This window comes from Pituophis catenifer, unplaced genomic scaffold, assembly GCF_029215685.1.
Source record: "Pituophis catenifer annectens isolate HBS135680 unplaced genomic scaffold, rPitCat1.0.hap2 SCAF_2, whole genome shotgun sequence".
In the NCBI taxonomy this organism is placed as follows: domain Eukaryota; kingdom Metazoa; phylum Chordata; class Lepidosauria; order Squamata; family Colubridae; genus Pituophis; species Pituophis catenifer.
In genome coordinates this window covers 158,604,931-158,627,110 of record NW_027256882.1, presented here as the reverse complement: position 1 = coordinate 158,627,110, position 22,180 = coordinate 158,604,931, and the positions used below count along the sequence as shown (strand labels likewise).

General features: G+C 40.6%; 1 protein-coding gene across 1 annotated transcript; it reads right to left on the bottom strand.

Moving 5' to 3' along the window:
- Positions 1 to 8,954: 8,954 nt before the first annotated feature.
- Positions 8,955 to 19,903, bottom strand: LOC139310694 (keratin, type II cytoskeletal 5-like). The gene is made up of 9 exons (XM_070934904.1): positions 19,406 to 19,903; positions 18,133 to 18,350; positions 17,633 to 17,693; positions 15,699 to 15,794; positions 14,035 to 14,199; positions 12,855 to 12,980; positions 9,980 to 10,200; positions 9,421 to 9,452; positions 8,955 to 9,334 (listed from the first exon to the last, which is right to left on the bottom strand). Exons 1-9 carry the CDS (start codon positions 19,901 to 19,903, stop codon positions 8,955 to 8,957), a joined length of 1,797 nt encoding a protein of 598 aa, XP_070791005.1.
- Positions 19,904 to 22,180: the final 2,277 nt, after the last annotated feature.

Here is a 22,180-nt window from a genome sequence, read left to right as displayed (position 1 = left end):
GGCTCACGCCTCGACTGGAGACTTAGTGGCCGCCTGGGATAGGGCGGCCGCTGGAGCTCTGGATCGAGTCGTGCCTTTGCGGCCTCTGACCCGGCGCCGATCTCACCTGGCTCCTTCGTTTACTGAGGAGCTGAGGGAGATGAAGCGCCGGAAAAGACGCCTAGAGAGTAGTTGGAGGGCCAGTCGCACTGAATCTGACCGGACACTGGTAAGATCTCATATTAAGAATTACCTAGTGGCGATAAAAGCAGCAAAATGTACTCATCTTGCTGCTCTTATTGCGTCATCAGATAACCGCCCGGCCGCCCTGTTTAGGGTGACCCGCTCTCTGCTCTATCAGGAAGCGAGGGAGGACCCCTTGGAGGGAAGAGCCGAGGACTTTGTTCAGTATCTGTATGACAAAATCACTCAGATTCGGGAAGATCTGGACTCCGACTGGGTAGATCCAGGGGGGATGACGGGGGCAGGTCCTGAGAATGTTATCTGGGATGAGTTTGACTCTGTGACCCCTGAGGACGTGGACAGGATTCTGGGTAGACTGAATGCGACCACATGTTTGTTGGACCCGTGCCCCTCCTGGTTAGTGCTGGCTTCTCGGGAGGTGACGCGAGGCTGGCTCCAGGGGATTATAAATGCTTCATTGAGTGAGGGTGTCTTTCCCGCTGCCTTGAAAGAGGCGGTGGTGAGACCTCTCCTCAAGAAGCCTTCCCTGGACCCGGCAATATTGGCTAATTATCGTCCAGTCTCCAACCTTCGCTTTGTTGCGAAGGTTGTTGAGAGTGTGGTGGCACGACAGTTTCCCCGGTACCTGGATGAAACGACGTATCTAGACCCGTTCCAGTCGGGCTTCAGGCCTGGGTACAGCACGGAAACGGCATTGGTCGCGTTGGTGGATGATCTCTGGAGGGCTCGGGATAGAGGTTGTTCCTCTATCCTGGTCCTATTAGATCTCTCAGCGGCTTTTGATACCATCGACCATGGTATCATGCTGCACCGGTTGGAAGGGTTGGGGGTGGGAGGCACCGTATTACGGTGGTTCTCCTCCTTTCTCTCCGACCGGTCGCAGTCTGTGTTGACAGGGGGGCAGAGGTCGACCCCGAGGCCCCTTATATGTGGGGTGCCACAAGGATCGGTCCTCTCGCCCCTTTTGTTCAACATTTATGTGAAGCCGCTGGGCGAGATCATCCGTGGTTTCGGGGTGGAGTACCATCAGTACGCTGACGACACCCAGCTGTACATCTCCACCCCAGACCACCCCAACGATGCCCTTGAAGTGATGTCCCGGTGCCTGGAGGCCGTACGGATCTGGATGGGGAGAAACAGGCTCAGACTCAACCCATCCAAGACCGAGTGGCTGTGGTTTCCGACGTCCCGATATAGTCAGCTGGTGCCATCGCTGACTATTGGGGGCGAAGCATTGGCCCCCACGGAGAGGGCTCGCAACTTGGGTGTCCTCCTGGATTCACGGCTGTCTTTAGAAGAGCACTTGACGGCCGTGACCGGGAGGATTTTTCATCAGGTTCGCCTGATTCGCCAGTTGCGTCCCTTTCTGGATCGGGACTCGTTACGCACGGTCACTCATGCCCTCGTCACCTCCCGTCTGGACTATTGTAACGCTCTCTACATGGGGCTCCCCTTGAGGAGCACTCGGAGGCTCCAACTGGCGCAGAGTGCGGCCGCGCGGGTGGTGATGGGAGCGACGTGGCGCTCCCATGTAACGCCCCTCCTGCGCGAGCTGCACTGGCTCCCGGTGGTCTTCCGAGTGCGCTTCAAGGTTTTGGTTATCACCTTTAGAGCGCTCCATGGCCTAGGACCTGGTTATCTACGGGACCGCCTGCTACCACCAATAGCCTCCCACCGACCAGTACGCTCCCATAGAGAGGGGTTCCTCCGGGTGCCGTCGGCCAAACAATGTCGACTGGCGGCCCCCATGGGGAGAGCCTTCTCTGTGGGGGCACCTACTATCTGGAACGAGCTCCCCCCCGAGATACGGAGGATTCCGGATCTGCGTACCTTCCGTCGCACGCTTAAGACGTTTCTATTCCAGCAAGCCGGCCTGACTTAAACTTCTCCGTTTTTAAATGGGAATTTTAAATTCGGTTTTAAATTATTGGGGTTTTAAATATGGTTCAGCCAAATTTATTTAATTTGTTTTATCTCTATTTTAAATTTTGTATTTATATGTTTTATTTTTATGGCTGTTCACCGCCCTGAGTCCTTCGGGAGTAGGGCGGTATACAAATTCAATAAAAACTAAAACTAAACTAAACTAGAAGTTCGAATCAAAACTTAACAAATAACTGTCTCTCCACTGATGGCATTTCTAAATGTAAATACTTTTCCAGAGTGAAAGTTGTTTTAACTGCTGTCAGCAGTTTAAGGGAATGATTAGTTGAAAGGGTTGCCATGTCCATTTGCCCATGTATATCTTTAATCCATTGTTTAACTTGGTTCAGTGTGTCACACAACGGGAACCCTACGCCATATCGGTTCAATATTTCTGACAGCCGGGTTAGCCAGGAATACCTTTGAGGATTTGAAATCTGCTGTTCCTCTAGACATATTTTAGGGAGTCTGCTGGCATCCATCTGGGTCATTTTTAGCCAGTAGGCTACCGCCCTAGTGATTGTATAGGTATACAGTGAGAAATGTCCCAATTCAGCTCTGACGGCTGCTGCTGAAGTGGAATTGTTTACCCCAAGCATCCTCCTTAACAAATTATTTTGAGTTCTCTCTAATATGGGGGCCTCTGTAAGACCCCAAATTTCAGCACCATAGAGCATGATCGGAACAAGTTTAGCCTGAAAGACTTTACGAAGAGGTAAAATGGAGGTTGGTTGGATTCGTTTACTTAATTTGGATACAAGGCTTGCTCCTGCTCTGACCTTTTGAGAAAGGTATTGATGGTGCGGAGTCCAACCTCCTGCACTGGAAAAAACAATTCCAAGATAAGTATATTGGGTAACTTGCTCAATTTTTGTGTCATTAATCTGCCAATTGTGCTTTTTATTCTTATTGCCAAAGACTAAAACTTTTGATTTAGCTACATTTATAGTCAAGTGGTTTGCAGTACAGTAACGTGTGAGCTTGTCAAGAAGTCTCCTCATTCCTATTTGGGTTCTAGAAAACAACACTAAGTCATCGGCATACATTAATACGTTAATAAATCTAGAGCCTATTTGGGGGCTGTGCATCAGAAGATCATCCAGCTGCGCTGGAATATCATTTATATAAAGGTTAAAAAGAGTAGGGCCCAGCAGGCAGCCCTGCCTCACTCCTCTAGTTGTCGGTATGCTGTTTGTTGAGGCCCCATTTGCTGCATATCTGACTCTAATTGCCGTATTAGTATAGAGAATCCTGATCAACAAAATAAGTCTGGGGTCCATCCCCATAACTTGTAGTTTCCTCCACAAGTGGTTCCTATCTATAGAATCAAAAGCAGCAGTAAGGTCAATAAAGGCGGTATACAGCTTTTTCCCCTGTGTCTTGTATTTATTAATTAAGTGGGAAAGGACAAAACAATTGTCTATGGTAGACCTACCTGATCTAAAACCTGCCTGCTCATTTGCCAGAATTTCCTTATCCAAGCACCAGTCCTCTATTTTATTTAGGAGATGTTTCGTATACATTTTCGAAATTATATTAAGAAGACTGATGGGTCGGTAGTTGGATGGGGCAGCTCTGTCACCTTTCTTAAAAATTGGAAAAACTATAGCTAACCTCCACCCTTCAGGGATTATCCCTACTTTATCGATATAAGTAAACAGTGCTACCAGCACCGGTACCCAAAAGTCAATGTTGGACCTAAAGAGTTCAGGAGGCAACAAGTCCTCTCCAGGGGCCTTCCCAGCCTTTAAGGATTAAATTATATGCTTAACTTCGGTAGGGGTGCTTACTGTAGGCAAGCAGATTACGGAAAAGTAGAACAAGCATGATGGTGAATAAATATATAAGGCTGAGTCTCGGTCTAGTTGTTATTGACTGACAATTCTTTGACACATTAATATCTTTAGTTAATGTGTCTTTTGACAAGTTCTACTTGATCTTTGAGTCTGCAGCTCGTCTTCAGTCCTGGGTTTGTTGCTTGTTCATCAGTGCCACCACAATGGGTTTTCATCCTTAGGTTCATCTTAATCTAGAAATCTAGTTCATCCTTCTGTTAATCATCCCTTCTTTCTGATAGCTTACATGTTGTCCTTTCCTGATAATTTTTCTCTGGAGCCGCACTACCAAATTATCCTCCAGCATGCTCTCTATCCTCTGTTCCAATGATGGCAATGCATCCACTCCAATCTCCCATAAGTAGATTTAACATCTGCTGATGAATGGAGAAGGGGTAGTGACAGTACCTTATGCATCAGACTTCCTAAGGTGTTTGCTGAGCACCTTCCAGAGGTAACCTAACATGTTTCCCCCGAAAATAAGTCCCTGTCTTATATTTTTTTGAACCTTGAAATAAGCACTTGGCCTTATTGCCATGCACTCAAAAGCCCGATTGGGCTTATTATCGGGGATGTCTTATTTTGGGGGAAACAGGGTATACAAAGCACCTGGCTGGAGGCAGAAAGGCTTTCTAGAGAGCTGCATTCTTTAGGTCCAGTAAAGCAGTTATTCCAGGGAGGAGGATGTAAGGATATTGAGCAGCAAGACTGTTATGTGGCTCACATCCCCTTCAGTTGTGTTGCACACGTCTCAGGTGGAAAGCAACATATGCATTGGGGAAATTGTGTGTTGTCCTTAGAAAGGGAATAAGCATGGCCCAAACCAAACATCCACACCAATCTGTTCACATGGAAAAAGGTTTGTTTTGTTCTTTTTGCAGAAGAAGAAACGGGCAAGAAGAAAATATAGATAACAGCTGCACTTCTACTACTATGTCCACTTCCACTTGTGGCATTACAGCTCAGTCTTGGCAATAGCAGATCCAATACAGGTAGTCCTCAACTTACAACAGTTCATTTAGTGACCGTTCAAAGCTACAATAGCACTGAAAAAAAGTGGCTTATAACCAGTTATCACACTTACGACCCTTGTAGCATCCTCCATGATCATGTGATCAAAATTCAGATGCTTGGCAATTGACTCATATTTATGATGGTGGCAATGATCTCCTTTTGTGCACTTCTGAGAAGCAACATCAATGGGGAAGTCAGATTCACTTAACAAAAATGTTACTAACTTAACAACTGCAGTGATTCACTTAACAACTGGGGCAAGAAAGGTCGTAAAATGGGGCAAACCTTTCTATAATCAGTGAATGACATAGTGACTTACTTTTGCATTCTTTGGCTTTCTCAATTATCCATGTGCATTAGAAATATTGTCTTCTCTAAAACCAGCTTGAACATCTGGCACCTCCTTTTCTATGTAGGGCTCTAATCTAACAATAACCCTGAGGATTATTTTGCCAGCATATGAAATTAAGGATATTGTGCAAAAGTTTGAACAATCTCTCCTCAACTTCCCACCTCCTTGACTGATTATTCTTCTTTTGCTTGCCATTTTTCAATAGGTGTTCCATTGGTTCCTATAGCCAATTTGGTAATGACCATAATGCTGATATAACTTCATCTTCTAATATTAGAGGTTATTCTAAGTAGGGGATATCTTTTAACGTATCTTGGATATTGATGTTTTTACTGAACAGTATTTCAGTACATATTCCTTCCATCTTTCTTTGGTCTCTATCAATCAATTATTCTCAACTGGCAACCTTTGGCATATTACTCAAGTTCAGAGCCTCCTTCTGAGGTTTGTCAGCTATTAACTTTTGAATTAGCCTTGTATTAAAGGAAAGGCAAGACCAGGCAGTATGATTCCTTACAGCCTAGATTTAATTTAACATTAATTATTTTAATGTTTGAAGGCAAAAATGTAAGATAACTTTACTTAAATATACTGACACTTCTTTTTCTTTTTTATTTCTCTCTGTCTCTGTGTGTGTGTGGCTCTGTCTCTGTATATGTATGGTTTTTTTTTTTAGTTTTGTTGCTTAAATTGTTTCATTTGCATTTAAATTTCCAATCTATTCTTTTTATATTTTTAATGATTTTTCTTTAGATAGGTTAATAAAAGGGGTTTTTTTTTCTTTATTTACACAAGGAGCTGATTATATAACAAACTAGTTTTTTTTTTCTTCTAAAGTTTATGGGGTTTTTTTTATGTTAGATTCCACACATTAGATACCATTATATAATTCTTTTTAAGAAATGTCAAGTGCAACATTTGTAGAATGTAATACAATTATTTAGAAAGTGAGGGAAAAGGAACATCAAGACTAAAAATCTGCAACTATTAACTCCCTCAGTGTTGATGTTCCCTTCCTGAAACATACAGTAGGAAGAGTCCTTGGTGCTCTCTGAGCTTGCTTATTTTCTTGCAGTCATTTCATTACCCAAACTGGGTAACCTCATCAGTGCTAATCGCTGAGCTACAAATATTCTCCTTTATTGTTATGTATGGTATGCATTTACTTCCAGCTCACCACTAACCAGGATCTGTAGCAGCCAAGTATTAAATGTCTTCATATCATTATCCAGTTATCACAGAAGCCTGTTATTTTGAGAAAATAGCGGTTGGGCGATTCTAGAAAAGACTACACAGGAAGACGCCTTTGTATCTTCGAAGATGTCCTGAGGAAATGATTGTAATGACACAGCAATAGTAGCTGAGGAAAGGAGGAAGCTAGCAACTACAGGAAAAGATAGTGTGGATAACCTTCATGTACTTGCTGTACTGCAGCCTCCACCCCATCCCACTGACCCCATTGCATCCCAACCAGTGTAATTCTGATCTGAAGTTACAACAAAAGGAAGCATGTAGTTGCTACTGGTGAATGCAGTACATTTATGATATTGAAAGGAGGCAGGAGACAGGAATGCTAGGTTTCCATTGTTGAGAAGAACAGACACACCACCCCATGCACACACCTCAGCTACCTAGCTTTAGTACAGTTTCAGATGAATGATCACAGAGCCAACTAAATGCCAGCTTAATTCTTAAGGATGTGAAATCGAATTATCATCCATTCTCAGACTGATCCAGCATCCTTGGGCTGGGCCGCATTGTATATCTGTGTTCTGATGTGCACAAGTTACCATTCATTCATTGGGAGTCAACTATTTGACCTAACTCGGGGGTAATCAAACCTACTTCACAGCACGACATGAGATCGTTTCCTGGATACCAACCCTAAATTTTAGAACAGATACAAATAATAAGCCGGAAATAAAACAACCCAAATCATTTTGAGAAACAAGGACTATTCCTGAGATTCTGTGGATGGCAAACTAAAAAAAGCTAGATGCAACATCCAAGCTGAAATTAAAATTTCCATACCAATTTTAGGTTAACAGTTCTGAATACAAAGCAATATTTTTTCAAAATTAGACCTTGAGTAGGTAGTTTAAAAACAGCTTCAACCAAAAAGACCAAAATCCAACCAAAGTTAAGCACTTTTAAAGGCTGTTGAATTCACTGACATGAAGCATCCATGCTTAAATTACTCCCATTTATCATAATGCTTAAATTTGGTTGTTCTTATGTTACGCTGATTTATTTTAATTGGGATATTGCTGGCCTTCAGGCAAAAGGGGTCTTTATTAATTGGCCTGCCCAGTGGAATACATCAAGGTTGTGCACAACCCTGGTTTCCATGAAAAACATGATTCTGAGCAAAGAGAATCAGTCGCATCTTTTCCTAGGGTTGTACATCAACAACAGAAGACCGCTCCACAGGTCCAGGAGCAGCAGCTTTGAGGTAGTTTGAGATGTTCCTGACAGATGGTGCACAACATATCCATGTTTCATCCAATCATGAATGCTCTTTGAAACCAGAGTTCACCACACTCCAAGTAAGTAGCGCTGAATAGACTAATTAATCATGAAGTTTTTTGTCTGACTCCATATTGCCCAACCTTATTATATGCCATTTTATGGAGACCATATTTAGGGATCGGTGCACATCCCTAATGTATGCTTCCTCTAAAGGAAATTCAATTAATTCAGTGAGGCCTACTCTCAAATAAACAAATACAGAATTATAAATAAAGATTACATATTCATGAAGAGTTATTTCCCAGAAAATAATACATGGAGTTTGTGCAAGCCACTTCACGGATGTTCCATTTTTTGAAGTAAAATGAAATGTGTGAAACCAACCATTTAAAAAAAAGAGAGACAACGTTTAACTTGACTGCAGTTTATTGAAAATGATCAGCTCCTAAGAAAATGGGAAAGAAAGCCTAAGAAATGAAGATAGGTGCAACATAGTCCGCAAAACTGGCCCAAGATTGAATGTTTTCACAATACAGTCCTTGATTCCTGATTTCCTAACCATGAATTGTTGATTGCTCAGGATTCTGCAGAACCCTGTCTTTCTGAAAATCCAACTGTTGATTGAAAATGCAGTGGTGGTTTAAGAAAATTGGCATTTAACTTAGCAGTACAAGTTTGACCTGCCTAACATCGACCAAACATATACAGTGAAAACAAATGATCTCCTCAATGAAGCAGGGAACTATAGCAAGACTGACGAGAACCATCGATGGGAAGAAGACTCCAGGCAGTGAGGAAAGATCTCTTTCATGCACATCACTATTTGGCAGCCACAAACTAGGCCAAATATATACAGCATACTTAAGGACGCAAAACCCAGATTCATGGTTGATTCATCTCCCCTTTCTTTCAAGCGTTTCTCTCTTGGATGTCCTAAAATGGAATTTGGTTACCATTTCATGACTGGTCATCAAAAGCAATAGAAGTTAGATGGACAATGACCTCCTCTGCGGGGGCTGGCTGCAGGTTTCCTCTGGGAGGGAAATAGAGACCAGATCTTGGGCTTTAGAAGACACTGTTTGTTCTTTTCTGGGTTGCCAGAATGGGACTGAAAGAGTTGTGTTAACACAAGCAGCTAAAAGATGTTCCTTTCCTTTGGGGGTGACTGGGAGAGATACCTAATATCTTCCACTTGACTTGGTGCACGAGCTGGACGCGGTGGTTCTTCGGATGACAGTGCTGGAACCACTTCCTAAGCCGTGAGAGAATCCACCTCCTCCTCCACAGACAGAACCGCCACTACTTCTCATGCCACCATAGCCTCCACTTCCGTAGCCACAGCTACCTCCACTGGCACCACTTCTAATGCCATCGCCAATGCCACCTCCAATGCTGCCACCGATGCCACCTCCAAAGCCACCGAGGCCACCTCCAAAACCGCCACCGATGCCACCTCCAATGCCGCCACCGATGCCACCTCCAATGCCGCCACCGAGGCCACCTCCAAAGCCACCGAGGCCACCTCCAAAGCCACCACCGAAGCCACTATCCCGCACAGCTGTAAAGAAAACACAGATTTAGTACGCACATCTTCACAACTTTAAAAACTGTAAATATATTCAGGGGAAGGCATAAGCTACTTACAGACATGGACTTGAGATCCTGAGCCACAGAGCCTGTTTAAAGCAAAAAACACAGGTGATTTTTGAATAAAATTCTCCTTCGTGAAATAGACAATTGCCCAATAGGTTGAGTGATATTTCCATATGATAGTCTACTATATATGAATCATAGAATTATGAGCTGCAGCTTGAAACTGACAAGCACAAATCACCTAACCGATTTGTTGTTTGCAAGATGGATTTCCCCTCCTCCCACTCATGAATCCCCATGTCCTACCTGCAAACCAACCCACAAAGGGAACACCTTTGGAATCCAGGTAAGGTAGAGAGTGAGACCTGGAGTACCCACATGGCATGAAGCACATCAGCCTTTCCAAAGGCAAGTCAGAGCTCCAGAAGTTCCAAATTAAACCTCTTTCCCCAAATTAGGGTGTTAAATATTGACAAGACAATATCCAATTATTCAGATATTTAAATTGACGCCATTTATATCTATTGGTAGATTTTTAGCCAGATTTAGTTTGTGGACACTTGTCCCATTTAAAAGCAGTCTCACTCCTTAAAGGGACCAGCAGACAAACCTGCTCTCTTCTCCTTCCAGCAGTTTCCTGTACATGGCAATTTCAATGTCCAGAGCAAGCTTGATGTTCAGCAGCTCTTGGTACTCTTTCAGGAGGCGAGCCAGTTCTTCCTTGTCTTTCGCCAAGGCGCATTCCAAGTCGTGCAGTTTTTGCTTAGCATCTCGGAGAGCCAGTTCACCACGTTCCTCAGCTTCAGCAATGTCAGACTGCAATTTAGCATACTGCAAGGCAACGGAGGTAACAAACAGCTCTAGTTGCCACCATGAACATCTTTTTAACTCCTTTTAGATGAAGTATTTATCATGCCGTGATTCTATTTCATTTGGGAAATTTTCCAGGGGCTTCCACCAATAGTTCTGAGTTTTTCTCTCCCCACTAAATAAATGCATAAATATAAACCCACCATAAATAATGGGATACTTCTGCACTATCACTTGCATGATAGCACTTGGGAGCTAGAGATGTCCAGATCAGAAAAAATAATTAATCCATGTTAGTGTTCTGAGTTCACTGTTTTGTTTTGTTTTTAAAAAAAGATCTGTTAAAACTCAGCTTTTTTTCAGCTATCCAAATGCAGAGTATTTTAACATAATTACATCTAATTACGTTTTAACATAAATGATCTCAAGATAATATCAATCTCTAGTATTAAATTCCATGATATCATTCTTTGCTAATTTACATTTCCTCAATGTAGGCTTTTAAAATATAAATTCCCCAGTGTAAGCTATTTTTCTTTAGGCAACTTATTTTAGAAATATACTTTCTATACAATATAGCTTTCGCTTTTTTTTTTTTTCTTCAAGTGGACTTGAAGAAAAAATAAGTCTTTTTTATTCTCATGTTCCAGCTGTCAGCCCAGATGCTCAATCCAATTTTTAAAAATGTATTATTACTTTTTATTTATTTGAATGTATAAGATGCCAACTCTAATGGATTCGGAATTTCTGTCCAGGCAAGCCCTAAATGTAAGCTTCTCTGACACAATTTTTTTGCTATTGTTCTTTTCTGAAGCACCATCAATATATAATGGAGTTAGAGAGCTAAATCATTTTACACTCCACTTTTTTTCAATTATCATCCCTTTAAAACACGGAACCCTGTTACTATGATTCCTTCTGCTTTTCAATTTTGAGATTGTAAACGAGGATGCTTTCTTTCCCTTATTTCTCCAAGTAAGATGGTGATTTCCTTATACCACCTCTGAGTTGATGCGGGAGTTGTAAGAAAATTCCTTATATCAAGCCAGATCAGGCACCTCTTCAGAAGGCCTTTTCCAGCCATACTATGGTAGACCAATGTAGTACTTTTCTGTGAATGGACTTATATCTGGGCCCAGCTGAAATGGGAACTCTTCTTACTTCTCTTAACAATCTCCTAATGCACTTCAGCAATCTACAGGCATCAGCATGGAAAAGACATATCTTAGAAAATTCTTTAAGCTTCTTGTTGCAAGGCTTAACATACCTATGAATATTCTCAGTTGTCCAAGACATGATTGTCCCAAATATGCTTTTTTTTTTTTTCAAAAGAACCTGGGCTTCCTTTGTTTTTCCTTGAAGACATTTCACTTCCCATCCAAGAAGCTTCTTGGATGATAAGCAAAACATCTTCAAAGAGCCTTGATAGTACAAGGGTTTAGTGCACCCTGTTATTAACACAGCTGCCTGCAATTTCTGCTGGTTCGAATCTCTCCAAGGCTCAAGGTTGACTCAGCCTTCCATCCTTTCTAAGGTAGGTGAAATGAGGACCCAGTTTGTGGGGGCAATAAGCTGACTTTGTATAAAATATACAAAAGAATGAAGGCTATTGCTTAAAGCATTGTAAGCCGCCCTGAGTCTCCGGAGAAGGGCGGCATATAAATCAAATTAAAAAAAAAAAAAAGGAAAAACAAAGGAAGTCCAGGTTCCTCTTGAAAAAAATTATCTTTGGGACAAGGCTTGATTTATTGTTCCCTCCCCAGTCCCAAACAGTGTCTATGGATCTTGATTGAGGCTGGGGGACAAGCCTCATAAACAAAGAGGATTCTGTGTTGAGAATCTGTGAAGAGATTCTTTACCTATATGCTGCATAAAATATGTGTAGCAGAACAGATTCTTTTCAGCTAGATGCATCAACACTTGAGCTTCCCACTTGCAACATGTTCTCCCATGAACCACTAAAGAGCAGATTAAAATTATTAAGAGGCTAAGAACGAGGAACACAGTTGAACCATTGGCTCATCCAGTTCAGAATTGCTGACAATGACAAATAGCAGATCTTTAAGATTTAAAGATTTATGAAGATTCTCCAGCCCATTATTCCTGCCAAACCAGTCTTCTACCATGAACTACAGCCCTTTGTTGGTACACAGCCTTTCCTTTTCAACCACTGGTTCAGTGCAGAAAAGATTCTATCCCCAAACCAATGTAATTTACATTGCAACACCCATTCCATTTTGCTACCCAAGCCAACAATGTCACACCTGGACTTATATAAAGATAATGCAATTCATCTTATGAATCTTGAAGAAAGCTCAGCTACGATCATGCAACAAGATATGTGGTGCTGTTGTTCAACTCTTACCCCATTGAAAGATGAGAGAAGTAATTTAAAAGGAGTTTGGCAAGTTTCAATGAAATGTGTTAAGTTACTGAGTCAGAATGTTATCTGCCTGAGAAACAGAAATGCTTCAAGATCTTAAATCAAATGATTAAAAAAGCATGCACTTAAAATAAATGATTTAAAAAATAGGCACTTTGTGTCCTAGAAGAAAAATTTGCATAAACTTTCACTAAGAGATTCTTTCCCTTTGTAGAGGTGAATTCAACACTCATAAAGTGACCTGCATCTCCCAAGGAGATTGAATTGTAATCCTTCCCTGCACACTCCATACCTGCTTCTTGACATGCTCAATTTCTGAACGCAGTTTCTGGATGTTCCTAGTCAACTCTTGAATCTCCTGCTTGGTGTTGCGCAGATTCTCACCATGCCGTCCTACTGTGTGCTGCAGAGCTTCAAACTGTTGGGCAGAAAAAGTGTAATTATCCATTCTGCTGCATCAGCCCAGTGGATGACAATGGAAGCAGAATAGCTCAGGGATGGCAAAGGATGGCCGAACAAACATTCCTAAATTACAATTCCCAGCCAGCATAGTTAATGGTAAAGGATGCTTGAAGTTGTACTTCAGCCACCTCCAAAGAGCCATAGCTTTCACACTTTATATTGGTTTGACATCAGTTTGATTATCATGATTCCCAGAAAGGGCTTTGTAAAGCATTGGGAGTACTGAGTCCATACTTAAGAACTTAGGGCCAAGATGCAGAAGCTGCTAAATCATTTTAAGTCACATTGTAATTGGCCGAATCTGGGCATGGTTGAAGAGTCTATACAAATGATGTATTAACCTCTGTCATGGATATTGAAGGACCATTTTGCCTCAGATAATTGCTTTTTGTCACATTGTTCAGAAAATGAAGAGGCTTAAAAACCTAAAAAGATTGATTAAAATAGGGTCCCCACAGCTCACTATCATTGTTCATTTCTAGCCTGTGTGTCAGCACTGAGATTGGGCATCTTTAGGACTGATTGGTTGCTCCTTGGCAAGATTTTTAGCCCTTATCACTCCCGGCCTTCCTCAGTCTGGCCTCTTCCAGATGAGGCAGGACTGTATTTCCCAGAATCCCTAGTTAGCCCAGCTGAGAACTTACAAGATAAGTATTTTACAACTTTGGAAAATGCCAGACAAGGGAAAGCTGATCTGTCCTGAGAATATCAGTCATGGCATTTGTTGCCAAAAGGCTTTCTTCAGAGAATTATCTATATTGTACTTTGGTGAGGGAATTACAAATTCAGTTTTAGAAATCTGCAGAGAAACTGAAGTCCAATTTGCAGGGACCGCATGGAGAAAGAGAACAACCATTTAAATAGTAGTCTCAGCAAATGAGTAGAAGCAGAAAGTCCCTTCTGCAATGTTCTGTGGTTCTGTAGTTTGAATCTTCAGGAGTTCTTGCTTCCTGGAAAAGCATAGGATAAATTAGGGGATTTTATTTCCTTGTCTCAGTGCAATTGCTTACCTGAGAGTGATACCAAGCCTCAGCCTCAGCTCGGCTACTGCGAGCAATCTCTTCATACTGGCTTCTTACTTCATCAATAATACCTTCCAAATTCAAGTGGGTATTATTATCCATGCTCACTACTACTGAGGTATCTTGGCCTCCAATCTGGTACTGAGAAATTTCCTATAAAGAATCCAAAAAGCATGAGTTAGGTTGGCAATCTGCCTCACTTTTCCCCTATTTCACTACTCACGAATTATTATTTTTACTCCCCATACCATGCATTTTTTAATTCATAATTTTATTTAGAACCCCCTTCTGGTGTTTCTTTTACAAAAGCTTATTTCATTCTGTAACACAAAAAGCTTTGGCCAAATCTGGGTCTTTCCCTGTATAATTTAAAAAAACAACACTTTTTTGAAAGATTTTCCAGATCTGAGTTGTTTAAATTGCAAATGCAAAGGACAGTTTTTCAAAATAAAAGGAAGTAAGGTTTTTAAACAAATGGAATCCAGGACAGAATTAGGACTTTCAGTTTAAAATAAATGTCTAAACTTCAGGGCGATGAGAAATGTGGTAAAGCGGTAAAAAAAAAAAAAAAAACATGGCTGGCAGAACATAATGAGGATTTTCAGTAAGCAAAAGTGAGGATTCCCTGCATAAGTCACCTCATGGCTATTTAGTTTTGATCTTCTGTCCATTTATCTGATGCTTCATCTCTTTCCTTTTAAGCACTGGGTCTGTCTGGGGCTTGTTTGTATCACACACTGATCCCTAACAAGGTTAGAGGAAGCATGACATTCAAACTCCCTACAGGCTCAGAATGAGAGTTAAGATGAAGGCTATTGAACCCTGTTTACTGACCTCCCTATGGCCCTCCTTGCATTCAAACTCAGGAGGGATAGTTAAAGAGGGGTTAACTAAACTTTGTGGCATCTGGATATGTTTTCGTGTGGCAATAATGATGTACAAAAAGATTCTTTAAAGTACAGGTAGTCCACGATTTATGACCACAATTGAGTCCAAAGGTTCTGTTGCTAAAGGAGACAGTTAAATGAGTTTTGCCCCACTTTGTGACCTTTCTTGCCACAGTTATTAAGTGAATCACTGCAGTTGTTAAGTTAGTAACATGGTTGTTAAGTGAATCTGCTTCCCCATTGACTTTGCTTGTCAGAAGGTTGCAAAAGGTGATCACATGACGTCAGCATACTGCATCCATCATAAATATGAGTCAGTTGCCAAGCGTCTGAATTTTGATCATGTGACCATGGAGATGCTGCAACAGTCGTGTGGAAAATGATCATAAATCACTTTTTGCAGTGCTGTTGTTTAAGTTTGAACACAACTAAAGAAACTGTTGTAAGTCGATGACTACCCATAAAAGAGAGCTGGAAGAAGGAATGGTTTTCCTCCGTCCTGTGTCTAGGATCTCCAGTCACCTTTGTTTTTAGATGGGTGAAAAAGGAAGAGCAAGTCAGCCATCTCACCATTCTAAGAACATTTGATGTTATAATGTGGAGGTTTTTTTGCATTTGTAACCAAAATCGCTGAAGGGTGTGTCCTGTGAACATGCCCTTTATGAAATAAGATTCTTTCTTGGGAGAAAAGACTCATGGTACACAGAAAGACAAATCTGAATTTACCCTCTTCTTTCTAACCAATGGAACGGAACCATTCCTTACCACCTCAAAGATTCTTCTCAGGAAGGTAATCTGCTCAGCCAAAGCACCAACTCTTGCTTCCAAGTTACTCTTGGACAAATAGGAACAATCCACATCCTACAAGGATCAAGAAAGATGTCAGTGTAAATCTTCAACAAGTCTCATCACCAGTTGGACCATACCTGAATTCTTTTTAGCAAGTCTACACAAAGAGCCTTGTATGTTCCTGTTAGGTTGTTTAATTTTAAATCTTCAGCTCTCAGTTTTTGAAAGACCTCATCAGTAACATGTGAAGAAACAATACATTAGAAAATATATATAAGCAGGACAAAATTGCTGTTTCTGTTCTTCATTAACATATTTTTAAATTTTAAATTTTTAATTAAAAATTAATTTAATTTAATTTTTTAATTTTTAATTGGTTTGTCATTTTAAACTGGGGCCAAATTAATATATATTCTTTTAATTGTTCTTAATGTTTGTATTGTATGTTTTTATCTGGCTGTACACCGCCCTGAGTCCCTTGGGAGAAGGTGCGGTATATAAATTTGAAATAAAATAAAAAAAATAAAATAAATTGAGTAATTACAAACAGCAAACCTTTTCAGATCAAATCAGGTATCAGCAAGCTTCAACACATGATACCTTGCTTTTTTTATAAATGAAGCAATAGGTTCCATGCAAAGCTTAGGTGAACCAGACAAATATATTTTTTCATCTTTATGACTAGTGTAAAGCTTAACCTAAAAGGGTCCATTGTGAATTACAGGGAGAACATGTTTACTGTTCCAACATATCAGGAGCTATTGAATTTATAAATAGGTGTATAATACTTTTTAATGGTTAAGGAGAGAGGATAATAAGTTTTAATTTCAATGTCAAATTATTACTTTTAGCCAACTCTGAGGACCAAAATTAGTTATTCAACATGTCTAATTCTCTGTGCAGCTTGCTAATAACAAAAGCCATATAAAGATTAGGAAAATGTGAGATGATAGAGATTAGACAGATAGGTAGATGAGAGTGAGGGAGAGAGGGAGAGAGAGAGGGAGAGAGAGAATTACTAAATATATACCATACACTTTGTGAGAGGAAAACAATTGCAAAACCTACATATTTTTCAGGGCAATCTTGCTAGTGAATATGCATACTACTCTAAACAAGAGAAATGTGCATCAAAATATTATGCATTCACATTTTTGTATAAACTTGACAGAAAAAACTCAATTAATCTTGACAAATGGAACTTGACAAACAAAAATCTAGAGATTTGCTCCTTTCTATTCATGGTTTTGTGTCATTTCAAAATACTTTTAATATGTCAGGCTCCCTGAAGATGGAAAACAAATGTATGTGGGGGCACCCACTATCTGGAACGAGCTCCCCCCGGAGATACGGAGGATCCCGGATCTACGCACCTTTCGCCGTGCTCTTAAGACCCTCTTATTCCAGCAAGCCGGCCTGGCCTAATTTTTCTCCCCTTTCTTTTAAATTTTAAATTGAAATTTTAATTTGTTTTAAATTTATTGGGATTTTAATTGTCGTGGGCTAAATTATTTAATTTGGTTTTAAATTGTTTTTAACTTTTGTACTTCTGTATTTTATCCTGTGCCTGTTCACCACCCTGAGTCCTTCGGGAGTAGGGTGGTATACAAATTTAATAAAACTAAAACTAAACTAAACTATTAAGGAGATTCATAATTTGATACCATGCTACTTTTCCATATGCAATGAGATTCAAATATGGAATGTAATCCTATAACTGCATCATGTAGCATTTTTGGCAACAGCATCAAGAACAGCAAAAAGATAGGCCTACATTGGAAGGACATGCAAATTGTTGACCATGGTGACTTAGTTCTTAAAAGTTGGAGAAATCTTAAAGTACGATTCAATTCTGTCTCTAGATTATGCCTTCCATGTTTGTAGCAAACTGCCAGATGTTTCTCTCTCACCTTTTTCAGCACAACAAAATCATTCTCAGCCGTTGTGCGCCTGTTGATCTCCTCTTCATACCTAGAAGAAAAAGCAAGGTGAGTTTATTGATTTCTTGACCAGGACTTTGACTGCAGTCACACATAGACTACAGAAGCCAAGCTAAATACGAAATACAAGAAGTCAAGATAAATACAAAGCTATCATAATAAACACAATGAATAGAATGTGAACAAATTCATAAAAGAAGCATTAAGAAATTAATTCTCCCACCTTATTCATGGAACTTCCTACACTGATTGTAATGTTATCCCCCAACCTTAGATCTATAATGTTGGACTGCAATATTTATGTTCTCCAGGGCTTGGAGCAGCACGTCCAAAGAGCATTCTTTGTGGAAAAGATTGTGATCAGTGGCATTATTGTGATCTGCTGTTCATCTAGGGGACAGACTATCACCCGACTGCAAGTGCCAATAGCTGAAAGAGACATAGTGGTCTGTTGTTTCTGAGGTTCTCACTTGTTCTTGTAGTCTTCCACATAATGCTGCATACTTTGGAGCTCTGTTGATAGCTGTGCCTTCTGGCTGCGGATATTTTCAATCTGATTCCTCAAGCTATTCAGGAACTGCTGGAACTGGGCATCCAGATTCAAAGTTGGGCCAATGCTTTGTGTTTGCTGTTGGAGGATTTGCCATTTGGTTTGCAATACTTTGTTTTGTTGCTCCAGAAAGCGAACCTATAAAAGAAATTATTTGAGGGAGTTGCCATCACAATACATTGGGATAACTGTAGGAAAGATTAACAGCAACATTGGACTCTTCCAGCTAAATGAACCTTAACTTGAGAGACAGGAGCAAACTCATTATGTTCTCTTCTCTATTTTACTTTTCTTTTCTTTGTAAAATTGAAACTCTGATCATCTGGGAATGAAATGAAGATCTAAAGGACACAAGCATTTTGAGAAGTTCATGAATTTCACTGGACTTCTTTCAGCTGCCAGTAGAAATCAATGAAGGGCTTGTTCTAAATCCTTCAAAATCTATTCTGGCCCAGGCTCTTTACAAGAGCCTATGTGGTTACTTGTGCTGAGCAAGAATATTCCAGACAGACTCATCCAAGGAATGCAAATGCTGCCTCTTTTTTAACAGACTACAAATGATGGCCACAAATGTTTTGAGTAACAAAGCATCATTGTTTGAAAAGCTTGTGATAGTTTTCATGCTTGGCATTTGCACTGAGCCATTTTTAATCCTTGGCATCTCCAGTTACAGCTTAGGTAGGAGGGTTTGGACTCTGGAGGCCAGCAGCTGATTTAGCCATTACAAAATATCTTTTTTTTAAAAAGTTGTATGAAAACATTCAGGCATATATAAGACAATCAATTACATTTTGTCTTATAAATTCCACACATGCTAGTTTTTAGAAGTGGCAACCCTTTCTGTTATCCTGAAATCATTTTGAAAATCTATCTGATAATGAACACCCTAATCACTTTTTCTAGTTTTCTACTACTTCCCAGACATTTCCTTCTATTCAATGCATCCATTTCCAAGACCCCAACGAACAGAAGCATTTTAAATAGTTACTAGGAGTCTTTGTAGGTCTCATGGTATCAAAGTTTCTTTGAATATTCAATGTAATTTCCAAATAAAGAGGGTTAGTAAATGAATTCACATCAGGAACTTTAGATGTTACTAGATTGTTAAGCACAAATTTTATCAAGTTTTACCAGCTGACATGCATTCCATGACACCAATCAAAAATATAGCACTTTCTGTTTTGTTAACCTACCTTGTCAATGAAGGAAGCAAACTGGTTGTTGAGGACTTTGATCTGCTCTTTCTCTTGATTTTTTACTTGCTGTATTTGGGGGTCAATTTCTACCCGGACTGGTCGCAGAAGATTTGGATCCACTTGGACACTGCCAATACCTCCAGCTCCAAGGCCGCCAAGTCCTCTACCACCGAAACCACCTCCTATTCCTCCATAACCACCCCCTATTCCTCCATAGCCACCTCCTATCCCATAGCCACCACCTATTCCTCCATAGCCACCACCATATCCCCCACAGATGCCCCCTCCATAGCCAGATCCATAGGAAATCCTTGTAACTCCACCATAGTTATGGAGACTCCTGCTACCATATTGGCCTGTCATACCGCCGCTATATCCTCTGCATGAAGAATAGCTACGCCTGATTCCACCTCCAGTGCCGCCACCAAAAGCAGAGCATGAACTGTAGCCCCTTCTGCTCCCCTTGGAGCCTTGGCAGATGGTCTGGAAAGACATTGCTGTGTTCAGGTCAAAGGAGCAACAGAGAGAATGAAGAGGCCTAGTAGCAGCTGGGGCAAAGTATAAAATAAAGGATAGCTGGAGAGTGCTGTGCCCAAAGAAAGCCAAATCCCTCTGGATCCAGAGCTGGGATCAGCCTCTCTTTTATATATTCCAGGGAGGTGTTGGATTTGATTTTGCATGGGCGGGAAAGAGGATATCATTATATTGTGTTTGTGGCTTGGTGTGGTTGACAGATCTTCATCTCCAGTTTACCAAACATTGACTCTGCCCATCAGCACAGCCCATCTTACTAAAAGAAAAAAGGGAAGACGAAGATGAGGAGGAGGACCAGCAATCGTGCAATATATTCAGTGACTAAGATATCTTAAGCCTGATTATTGTAGCTGATGAGTAGACCTGACACAAAGCAATTGCCTTTATTCTCAATGGCGATGGTATCAGTCTCTCCATCTGCTTTTCAAATTGCAGCGTCCCAGGGCAGGCAGCTGCTGTGCAGACTGTCAAGCAATAGCCTGGCTTTCACAATTCCCAAAGCACGCCCGCAATTACAGCCTGAGTATGTCTCGATGTGGAAAATTGCCCATGGCACCCTAAGAGTGGTTTTTCAACTTGCAACTCGTGGAGCATCAACATCTCCTCAGCAAATCGTTATTTGAAAACAGCTTTGCCAGATAGGATAGAGAGAGAGTGTAGCGCTTTTTCAGAGGCAATCCTTACCGCTTTGTACCGGGAGCATCAAGGATCTAGCTTCAATACAATCTGAATCCTAGGTGGGGGAAACTGGCTTGCGAAAGATGAAGATCAGCTGCTGATAACAGAGGGTATGAGCACATCTGGGTGACACGGAATGGTAGGTGGAAGGAAACCTAAAAGCAATGGAGACCTGCAAATGCCTACTTTCTTCCACAGAGATAGGTAAAGGGGAATGACAAAGAACTGTCAGGTTAAGCAAAAGCAATAAAAGGATAACTTAGAAAGTGATTACTTGTGATACCAGTTTTCATGCCCTGCTTAGAGTGAAATAGCTAAATCTGTTTTTCCCTCTTTCCTTCTTTCTTGAAGCAAGCCTTGTATATGAGTGGGCAAGCAGACCTGAGTCAAAAAGTATAAAAGATCCCAAGATAGGGAAGTAGTTTAGAGAGGGTGGGCCAGAGATGGGAAAAAAGATATCTGAAAATGGTAGAGACCGTGGTGTGCTGAAGCCATCTTGTGCCAGCTTGCAAAAGCCAATTGTTAAATTTTCGGGAATTTTGCAAACCAGTTGAGAACAGAGCTGAATCATGATGGCTACTGTGTAGTGATACCATGGTGGCAACAGAGTCAGCTATGTCACTGGAGCTTGGAGACGTTGAAGGAGCTCAACAGTGTATTTCCCATCACCCATCTTCCTAGAGGAAGGAAATGCTTTGAACAACTCTTCCTCTTTACAATCAGTTTGGAAAAACCAGTTGTTAAACATCACTGGGTAGAGATGGGGCTGCAAACCTTTGATCAAGATTGCTATTCATCCACAGGGATTATGTACTTATGCTCACAATAATGACATCAACCTGAAGAAAACTATGATGAAATGTATGTATTGTTATTATGAAATTAATTCATCAAGAAGATGCTGTCTAAGCTGTACCAGGCTGTTATCATTTATTTGATATTTATATATTCCATATATATTAGTTGGAGCCATATGTCATTTTCCTCTTTTTTTTCCTTCTTCCTTTCTTAATTAAAAAAACTTATAATTAAAACAGGTAGCCAAATAATATATAAATATCCTCATCATCATCTCATCAATCCTGTTTTAAAATCCACCTCAATTTAAACCTGCTTTGGTTTAACTACTGTGCACTTGAACATTATTACCCAAGTTTGAGCACTTATTTTAGCACAGTAATTATAACACAACACCAATCATTTTAATATTAAGGGAATTACCCGTGGAAGTATCTCCTTTATCTGCACAGAAGTACCACTGGTACATCAGAACACTGTATCTAAAAGTATGAGGTAAAGTCTTCTCTGAGTCAAATATGACTCCTGATATTTTATAAGACACACCCTTTTGGTTTTCTTGGCAACCAGATGGAAGTAGTTTGCCATTGCTTTCTTCTGTGATGCTTTTCAACTTCCTAGTCTAGCTAAGCTTTGGTATTTCTTGGTATCTCAACCAAATACGAAGCGATGAGGGACTGCTTAGCTTTTGGAAGTCAGCTAAAGTTGCCTAGGTGCTGCTTGACAGAAATAGAATAGTATACCAATGGACATATGTTTTTA

Excerpts from the sequence above, each read along its gene's own strand:
- LOC139310694 (XM_070934904.1), bottom strand. The coding sequence starts at position 19,903 with ATGTCTTTCCAGACCATCTGCCAAGGCTCCAAGGGGAGCAGAAGGGGC. Across the intron at positions 17,694-18,132 it reads GTGGAAGACTACAAGAACAA|GTATGAAGAGGAGATCAACA; the intron begins GTGAGAACCTCA and ends TTTTTCTTCTAG. Across the intron at positions 10,201-12,854 it reads TTGAGCATGTCAAGAAGCAG|TATGCTAAATTGCAGTCTGA; the intron begins GTATGGAGTGTG and ends GTTGCCTTGCAG.